At 31.1% G+C, this 9,608-nt stretch overlaps 2 protein-coding genes across 6 annotated transcripts in view; one reads left to right on the top strand and one right to left on the bottom strand.

Annotated features, from left to right (window-relative positions):
* The window catches only part of P5CS (Delta[1]-pyrroline-5-carboxylate synthase), a 74,219-nt gene that overhangs the window by 10,709 nt on the left and 53,902 nt on the right, over nucleotides 1–9,608 (top strand). For 2 of the 4 annotated variants that reach the window (XM_074142463.1, XM_074142465.1), the window contains exon 2: nucleotides 3,846–4,004. In XM_074142463.1, coding sequence (XP_073998564.1) covers nucleotides 3,864–4,004 — 141 coding nt within the window. In that variant the 5' untranslated portion in view covers nucleotides 3,846–3,863. Of the gene's footprint in view, nucleotides 1–2,545; nucleotides 2,700–3,845; nucleotides 4,005–7,469; nucleotides 7,605–9,608 lie in introns of those variants that run through there. The other 2 variants (XM_074142464.1, XM_074142467.1) reach the window with 2 other exon arrangements.
* On the bottom strand, nucleotides 272–4,090 carry LOC141461411 (DNA methyltransferase 1-associated protein 1-like). Of its 2 annotated transcripts, none has more exons than XM_074142468.1 (3): nucleotides 2,879–3,063; nucleotides 1,149–2,350; nucleotides 272–464 (listed from the first exon to the last, which is right to left on the bottom strand). In XM_074142468.1, the coding sequence occupies exons 1-3, from the start codon at nucleotides 2,880–2,882 to the stop codon at nucleotides 333–335; spliced, it is 1,338 nt and encodes a 445-aa protein (XP_073998569.1). In that variant the 5' UTR covers nucleotides 2,883–3,063; the 3' UTR covers nucleotides 272–332. The 2 variants fall into 2 exon arrangements, with proteins under 2 accessions (XP_073998569.1, XP_073998570.1); XM_074142469.1 differs by lacking the exon at nucleotides 2,879–3,063 and adding an exon at nucleotides 3,949–4,090 and having other exon boundaries at nucleotides 273–464.

The following is a 9,608-nucleotide window of genomic DNA, read 5'->3' as shown; positions in this document are numbered from 1 at the left end:
TTAAATTTGTGGTATATAGTTTTTTAAAAATTATTTAAGTTCAGAGAGAGATGCCAGGGATAAGTGAGTATCAAGCTAGAAAGCATCAAGAAGCAAATTAGTCTTGAATAAGACTGTTTAGACCCTGCTTGACTTATCAAACTGGGCTATTTATTTTGATTTTAATTATATTTATCGACAGTATAGATCCATAAAGTAAGAGGACAGAGACAGGAGATATCTCACTGAAAATGCATGAAATTCAATACATATAAATCATTGATTTATTATATATAAATAACAATGTTAAAACTGTTTTCTGCTAATATTTTAAAACTATTTAAAATTAAACGTTACAGTAAAGTCATATCATTAAATGACTCAGAAAATTGTGCAATTTCTATCTTGCCAGTTTCAAATTGTTCTTTCATCATAACATCTGGTCCGCTCACATTCGCCAATAATGTAGATGGAATGACTAGAGTCTGAAACAAGTGAGAATTGTTATTAGAGAGTTCAGCATTTTATTTAATTAGTAATTTACTACAAATCTTGATTGGAACGGTGCTTCAGTCAAACATAACTATCATCTCAATTTGATATTAAATTAATTGTGGTCTTTAATTTGAATTTTATTTTTCATATCCACTAAGACCTGTAAATTTGTCAAGGTAAGCTTTACTATTCTATTAACTTTGTTAGCCTTTTACAATAATGCATGTGTAAGTGAGCTTTACTTTGACCAAATCCAAGCTTAAAAAATAAACCTAGAGCTTGAAATAAAATTAAAGCTTGTTTTACCATTCAAAAAAAAATCAGTTAAGTGGCACTTTTGATGAGGTGATTTTATCAAAAAACTTATGACTGAAAGCGACACCTGTTATAAGGAATGAATATTTTTGAAAATATGGTTAGGTCCGTTGTCCTGGATAAAGTCGATTATTTCATCTGTCATAGCACGCATATTTATTGAATCCCTGATCGGTTGTGGATTTTCATCTATCTTCAAAAGTAGATTTATTAATTTAGCGGAGAGATTTCAACTTCGCTTATTTTTTCCGTCTCGCACTCCACGAGTCAGCAAATATGTCTGCTACGACGGAAAAAATTGAAAAGTTGAATAAGCAAATAGTTACCCATAGATACCTAGATAAATAAGCTATGGATACCTTTCCGGGATGATTTGCTTCATATTGATGTCTTAATGATTGAAGTTCAAAGTGGCACGTAGCCAACGCAGTTCTTAGCTCGTGAAGAAGCAACAGATCACAGCGTAGTTCGTTAAATTGTTGACAGATTTCTTCCGTCGGCATTTGATTGCAATCAATGTTCATTTCAAAAAGTAGTTGTTCTATAGCTTTTATTTTTTTTTGCCCTATATTTGCTGGTAATTTCATCCGAAGTGATCTTAAGTAGACTCCACTTCCTTTTAGATCGGGAAATTTAATGCACATTTCACTGCTTACACTGCCTACTCTAGTCCTGGAACTTGGCGCTAATTTGTTTTTTGGAATTCTTCCAGATCTTTTTATTTCCACCATTTGGCAATCTGCTGCATTGATTAATTTATGCAAGTCTAGAGTTTTCTTGTCGCGTTCTTTTTTACGAGTTTCAATTTTACGCAACTCACTTAGAAGCATCTGTTCTTCTTCCACTTGTTCTATTGTACGATTATATAACTTTGCCAATTGTTTCTTTCTCTTTCTTTCATGATCTGCATCGAAGACATAATTTTTCATTTCAGCTGTTAACCCTTCGGCAGTTTTGATTTTTGCAAGTATTGAACATATCTCATAATACCGTTCTTTCAAATCTTCTATACTCCTTTTATTAAATTTTGTTAAATCCCATCGATCTGCCATTACACCAAACCTTAGGTCAAATCTATTGCACAGATCAAAGAGGTGATCAGTTTCCGCTCTGGACCATGAATCATTGGCCAAATAGCAAGCATACTCTGAATCTGAATAAGATGGAATTTGAACTTTTTTATTAAACTGAGCAAAAGGATATTGCTTATCTTCATCGCATTCTCTTTGCCAATGATGGAATATAGCGTTATCAGTTCTGGCTGGGTTTTTAAATGGCATCCATTTCCAAGCGCGCACTTTCTTCATACCAAGATTTGCTTTATTGTTCTTATAACATCGTCCGGTATCACTTGGGAATAGTGATGGTATATTCTGTTTGTCGTTGTAAAGAAGGGCATACACTTCTCTAGCCATACCTTCTGGTTTCTTTAAAGATTTGACCGACCTTAAAATTTTTCTACATTTTCTTTCTGGTCCAACTGTTGACTCTTTATTTATTTCTTGTCCTTGATGTCTTTCAATCTCTAATATATCTTTTATGTCGCTCATCATCATTTCTCCTGAAAAAAATTAACACATGCGCTTTATTGTAGCATTTTATTCAAGTTTAAAAGAAAATTTACTGAGAGTACAATGCGGCTAATGTTAAACTTCTCTCAGATTTCAATGAAATTTTGTTTTTCTTGCTAAAACTTTTTTTTTCTCACTAATCAGGGTTCCGATAATTGACTTGTTTTCAAGTAACTGGGAACGATCCCTGGGTCGACAGGTCAAATCATTTGAAGTCCATGAATCTACATATGTTAGTAAATATTCAAGAAACAGAGAAGTTTGCCTCGCATCATCAAATAAGATTTCGGTTGTAACAACAATCTTTCTTGATGGATCTACCAGGCACAAGTTTTAACGGTAAGGAACAAAACACTATTACTCTTTAGGCACGTGTTCTTAAGTGAACACGAAAATTTTGTGGTGCCATCATGTCATGGAGGAAAACTATCGAGCATTTTTTGGTTGACTGATGAGATTAAAGAACAAAATTAAATTTTCTAAAACTAAGATATTAGTAAACCTCTTCTCCAACTTACCCATTAAAGTGGGCTACAAAGATGGTCGAATTAGTCCAAGAGTGGTAAACCTGATTAATAAAATTATCGATGCTTTAAAAAAATAAATTAAAGAGAGGCATTAGATGAAGCCTTCCGGAAGCTGAAAAGCTGTAGTGAAACTGAACGATAGAACATTTCCCCGAGGCCGGCAGTGCACTGAAAAAAGCTCCTAGCGCCAATAACCTCATTTGACAAGCTTCAAGTACTATAGTAGTGTATATTTAGATACAAACATAACCTCAAATTTTCCGTACCCGTAAGAATGGTGAAATTTTAACCGTATCACCAAGTATCGTAAATAAAAAATTTTTGTTCAATTGTTTCGAGTAGTTTAAATGTTACAATTTTATCTATATAGGTCAATACATGATTAAAATTTTGTTTAAATTAGATATTAACTCTTATGAAAATAAAACATCTACTAGCATTCTCTATTTTAACTCTTCTCCCAATAAATAACTGCAAATGATCAAGTTCTTAAATATTCAGGACTAATTATATAAAAATAGATTAAAGCTAAAAAGCAGAGATAATTGCGAAGTAAAGATCTTGTTGGAATGTTAAATAGATCCGTTGCTAAGGTATTTTGAGCACTTCGCTTCTTGAATAGAACTTGAAACATAATACTCTATGGAAAAAAAAGAAAATTATAAACTTTGCTAAAAAAAACGCACTAATTAAAACACAGCTAAGATAACTGAAATAAATATATAATACAAGTTACGTTTTAATTATGAAAAATTAGGTTAAGAATCCAATTAACAAAATAATTCTGTAAAAACATTTGTGAATGGCTTTTTTAAGACAATAAGGAACAAAATTTTACTTAATTATATCATTATTTTTTAATTCTAAATAAGTTTTTTAAAGAATTATAAAAAGTTTTGCAGCACATTTAACATGTAAGCTTAATACAATTTGTACTAATACCTCTTTTCTTTTACAGTGATAGTGCGCAACGAAAATGTTAATCCTGAACTGTTCGAGAAATCTAAGAAGAATATTAAGCGTTACAATAAAACAGAGGGACGCTACAAAAAATGTCTTACCTCAAATGTGTAATAGCAATGTATATTGCAGGTTGTCCACAAATTTGCCGCAACAAGTAAGTATTACTTCATGGAAGCTCAATAAACAATGTACATATGTACATTTATTTTCCTCAATTGATCATCTGATCATATGAGCACACGCTGATATTTAAAAGGTTAAAATTAAAAAAAAATTGTCCTGAACGGGCCATAATTTCGGTGACCATAGTATTTTTCGGAAAATAAAGGATATATCGAAGAAAATGAAAAAATACCTTATAAAATTCATAAGTTCACAACAATTTATACATTAAAATTTTAAACTTAATAACCTTAATTTAATCTTAATTATTACACATACATATTGTACAAATTTAAATAACATTAATTTTGATACTTTTCATATAATTAATTTTGTTTAATTGCGCTGGTTCACGTTTTAAAGTCAAAAAAATCCGTACAGTTCATTTGAAAGTTTTGTTTGACGAAAGTACATGCATAAAGTAAGCACATGCTTACTTTTAACCGGTTTTTTTTTCATTCGTCCACATATTATTCGCTAATGAAAATATTCGTTCGACGGGGGCATCAGATCCAGGGAGCAAAGAAAATTCTACGAAGGCATGACACGATGACGAACACTGGTCGTGATGGCGTAAACAAAACTAACTGTTCAATATGTAATTAAAAAAAAAAATTCAAACTTTGCGTCGACTTTACAAAATAAAGGACAAAAGGCCTATTTTTAGAAAATTGATGAAGTTATAGGTCATAGCTGTGAAGTAAAAGACTGTCCTCTTAAATAAAGGACGTATGGTCACCGTAGCCATCCTATAATGGAACATTATTGCATCGGGTTTGAAGATTATTTCGTGTTGAATCGATTATTTATTACATGAATTAAAATCAGTAACTTACACTATGATGAAAGGTCTCAAACGGAGCGGAATTTTCTCGTTTTTGGGGAAAACACAGCAGTTCTTTGAAGTTTGTTTTGAAAACAAAATAAAAAAAATGTGGTTTGGCTGTACCCTTTGTCGATTTTAAATATCCAAGTTACACTGCGCTTGGCTGAACTGATTTTGCATGGTTGTAACATAATTTTAGACATTAGAAAACTGATATCTCTAGAAAATATTAAAAATAAGATATCCTGTTGTTATCTGCATTCTAAACACAATTCCATACTCTAAAAAATTGAACGTAATTTTAGATGTAGATTAGATTCTGTGGTGGTTGGGTTGACCAGTCAACCAATATAACCACAACCCAAGGGATCTGTTCTGGCGCCTGTATTTGCCTTTATTTAGTGTTTGTATTCTCTTGTCTCGTCTGCTTCATTATACCTTAGTGTCTGAAAAGGGTCTTTTCGGCAAAGATTAGAAATATATTCATTTCAAGTTGAGATTCCCGAATGGCGTCCTGACAAATGTGAACTCTATATAAATAATTGCTTGGGGTCCATGTGTTCTAATTAGAAAGTACTTTTTTGTTAACATATTCACCTATTATTGGAGAGAAAAAAGTTATTGATATTGAAATATTTTCTGAATCTATGCTGTAAGATATCCGAAGAGGGTAGAGAAATATCCGAAATGGATATATCAGTAAAAATTATTGACAAGGAAGAAGTCGAAGGAATCATCATTGGTACTCATTAACAATAAATAAAAGAAAACTAAATTTACAGAAATATTAAACATATTATGGTAGAGGTCTGATCATCTGTGAGCAAATTGGATTCATTAGTATGGTATTGAAAAACCAATAAATGAGCTTGTCGTTAAAAACAAATGCTAACTGATTCCTGAGGGTTTGTCGTTCAATAGTCAATAGTTGTCAATGTTATAGTGTCGCTGCTGTCAGTTTCTATGGGACTAAGTAGAGTAAAAGCAGGTTCATGGAACGATCTTGTAACGCTGAAGTTATTGCATTTCAAGGTTAAATTTATTATTATTATTATTATTTTGGAACTAGCATCATTACCTTAGCTTAAAAACTTATAAATTGAATGCAAATAGCAAATCATCCTACATCACATTTTTTGTAAACAGATGAGATATTGCCAGAGAATATTGCGGAGGACAAAAGAAAGATAATTTTGTAAACAGATAACTGTTGCGCTAAATATAGTATTGATTGTCCCCTGTTCAGACGGGCGCATTTGGCCTACTGTAACTCTTCATTTCTCAACTTGCCTATATCTACATTGTTAATAATAATAGCTAAAACGGCACATATTTGAAAAGAAAAAAGGATAGAACAAGAGGATTCCACTTCCAAAGCATTCCTTCGAGGACTCCTTTGGATGAAATTTGTCTTCCAGCGTTCTGTTTCTTTCCTTTTAATTATACTTATGTAAACATAAAATAAAATAAATCGTGTTACTTCCAGCCTATTATAGTTACTTTTAAAAAAAAATTAAAATGCGACAAAACATACTGTTTAATTTATTATTCTTTTCAAAGATTCGTAATAATCCTATTCATTGAAATAACAATTTGAAGCTCACATTGTAATATTACGCTTATTACAAAAAAGCTTACAGATTTCTTTGCAATATCATGAAAGGTGTGAGGCTGCATTGAAAGAAAAAATTTGTTGTTAGAATGTGCAACCAGATGGCACTAGTATTCTTGCACTAACAGCAATATTTCTTTCTTTAATAAGAAATGTTTATTTTTCCGGCAGGCCAAATATCTAACTATCAAATTAGTTGCCTTAATATTTGTATTTATTTGCTAGGTGTTCAATAAAAAACATTTATTATCATTAGATATGTTGCTTTATGCAGTAGTCGCAATTGTCTCATTTATTGTAATAAAAGCTGGGTTATTTGTTATCTTCTTTTATCTCTTTTATTTACTTTTTTTTATGAAATAATATTTATATTTTTAATCAATCAAATTAATATTTTCTTAGTCACTTTTTTGAACGTTGTTATTAATAAACAGCAAATTATTGCTTCTTTTATAATAAATTTTATAGTTTAGTTGTTCCATTTAGTTATCCAACTTCTGCATATCATACGAGAATATCTCTTTTATTTGTTTATTTATTTGAAAGCAATGAATAACTATCAATAACCATTTTTTTTCTATGTTTGCAGTACCTATTGTTGTTATTATTATTGCTGTTTTTTCGCGGGTCACAAGAGGCGGATTCTCGGAACAAATGTTGGGAACCACTGCGTCTAGACACCCGTCTTGAATAATAATAATAATCTTCAGAAAACCTCTGAAAATTCTATCATTCCTGGAGAGAATCGGTATCATGCTACGTGTCCTGTTTTATTGCATTGCAATAGCTAGTTTGGGATGACCTAATGAGATAATAAAAAAAGCGACTGATGGAAAAACATTGAATATTATTAAAGGGAGAAACTCTTAACGCAATGAAGGGTTAACTCAATAAATCTCTTTTAAATAAATATAATGAAAATATAAAATTATCTGCATAAACCGCTTTGAGCTCGAAATAGATTAACATCTGAAAGAGCACTGGAATCCAACATAAAATTATTAATCAAGGAAGGTCACGCGAACGATATTTAGTGGGGCAGAATTGTTGGCTGTTGAAATGACAGCCTTCTTTAATATCTAGTTAAGTTTACTTTTGTAGTGAGTGTGTCAGTTCTGGTTTTTGAATAAATAATCCACATCTGCATTCATTTGGTAAATATCCATTGTTTATACCAAACATGGTAGTTTTCATTAATATGTTAACACCTTGGGTTGAAATTTAAATATTTCTCTAGGCCCTTACTTAGAGATAAACATCAACTTAATTTATTTTAGTTTTTTTAATGTATTAATAAAAGTGAATATTATTTTTATTAAATATTTACATTTGTCAGTATTCAATTTATCTTTGATTCCTAAAACTGGTGCGTAACAATTTCAAAATGATTAGCAATTTTCTGTTTTAAGGTATGGTTGAAACTCAATCTCGAAGCAGACACCATTTCGTGTACTCAGCTGGGCTTTAAAATGTGTACTTCGATAAAATAATTAAAGTAGAGAATCTTTACAATTGTTGGAACACTTCTGATGGAGATATAATTATTGTGGTTTTTATTATCTTGTGATAGAGAGATAATTTTTGCAATGAAAATTAAGAATAATTAATCATTTAAAGGATCTGTCTATTTTTAAGTCGTGCTGAACAGGTTTTTCGAGGCTTTTCGGCAATTTGTACAAAAATGTGCTAATAAATTTCTCTAAAGTTGATTATATATTTAAAAAAAAAAAAACATCTCTATGAATTATGAATGACATGTTAGCTCCTCTTAAAGCTGTCCAATACAAGTTTTGCTGTGCACAAAATAGTTTATGAGTGATCAGTGAGTTTTAAAGTGAACTTATTAATTATTATTGATGGTGCTTAAAGAACACGTGTTTATTTTACAACCAGTTAGATGATGCCATTCCCATGATCTTGCCAGCTGACACGCTATCCTTGAAAGTTGTAAACTTGTTTACATATTAATCGGAAAATAAAAATAAGGTATAAATTATTCCAAATGAATATTTTACATTAAAATTTGGTGACGTCTTACTGCTGGATAATATCGTTGCTAGCATGTATTTTCTATTTCTTACCGATTTCGGATTTTTATCTAGTTTTCACAAAATGGGCGGAAGTAAAATTCTGTACACCAAACTGGTGAATCACCCCTTTGATGATGTAAATGAAAATTTGAAACTGGTTAGAAATAAAACAACACTAATAATAAATAAAATGGCGGTTAAAATTCATAAAAATAAGGAGCAGGGTTGTTTTAGGTGGTTATAAAGCGTAGATTTGTAAGTAGGAGATCCCCAGTTCGAATCCCGCATGTAGCTATAATTGTTATCATCATTTATTTATTTATTTTTTTTAAAGAAAAAATGTTAATAGTAAAGTAGCTGATTCTGCCTGCACCCAGTGTCGGTACCTAATTGGTAGTTGATCTGTTAGTAGTTGGTCGTTAAGTTCCACCTAAACAAATATGCGATTACTTTACTTAAAATCATAAGGATATTTTAAAAGTAGGAAATACAGGATTGAAAAATTTGATTTAATCTTCTAGCTAATTCCGTTCAAGATTTATGATTTAATGAACTTTATGATAGCAAACCGGTTAGAGACGAGGTCCGCAAAGCTAAAATGTATTTTGTTAATAGATTTTCTGTCTAAGCCTTGGATTTTACTGAATATGTTAAATGAAAACCAACTTTAGTAAAGTATATCATCGTCTGTTCATGACAACTGATCTGCAATTGGACTTAGAAGGTGGGTTTTTCTATGTAGTGTAATACCAGTGCAAAGAATGGTAATGCCGACTACATAATGTAAATATGAAGTGGTAATAATGAAATTCGAAGTTAGAATGTTGATTGTTTTAGAAAAAAAAAATAATGTGAATGTTTACAATTGATTTTTCTTTAACGTCGAATAAAAGATTATTTGCCATCATTACAAAATGTTTTAAAATCTTATTTTTTTATGTTCATTTTGGCGACTTTAAATTACATACATCAGCAAATGTGTTTATACTAAGATATATTGCTTATATTGTAGCACCGAGCTAGTTAAGTGTAATAACCGCAAAGACGTGGTGAGATATATCAGCCAGCGCTGGCTATCTCTAGGTTAAACAAAGAGGTTTGTGAAGCGAGGAGATCGCGGGGACAACG

Source organism: Rhodnius prolixus, unplaced genomic scaffold, assembly GCF_049639745.1.
Source record: "Rhodnius prolixus isolate KJV_2025 unplaced genomic scaffold, Rpr scaffold_6, whole genome shotgun sequence".
NCBI classification, from domain to species: Eukaryota; Metazoa; Arthropoda; class Insecta; order Hemiptera; family Reduviidae; genus Rhodnius; species Rhodnius prolixus.
Note: the sequence above shows the minus strand (reverse complement) of the source record. Positions and strands in the feature narration are given on the sequence as shown.

Coding starts and splice junctions, on each gene's coding strand:
- LOC141461411 (XM_074142468.1), bottom strand. Junction 465..1,148: donor AAGCAAATCATCCCGGAAAG/GTATCCATAGCT, acceptor CACTTGTTTCAG/ACTCTAGTCATTCCATCTAC.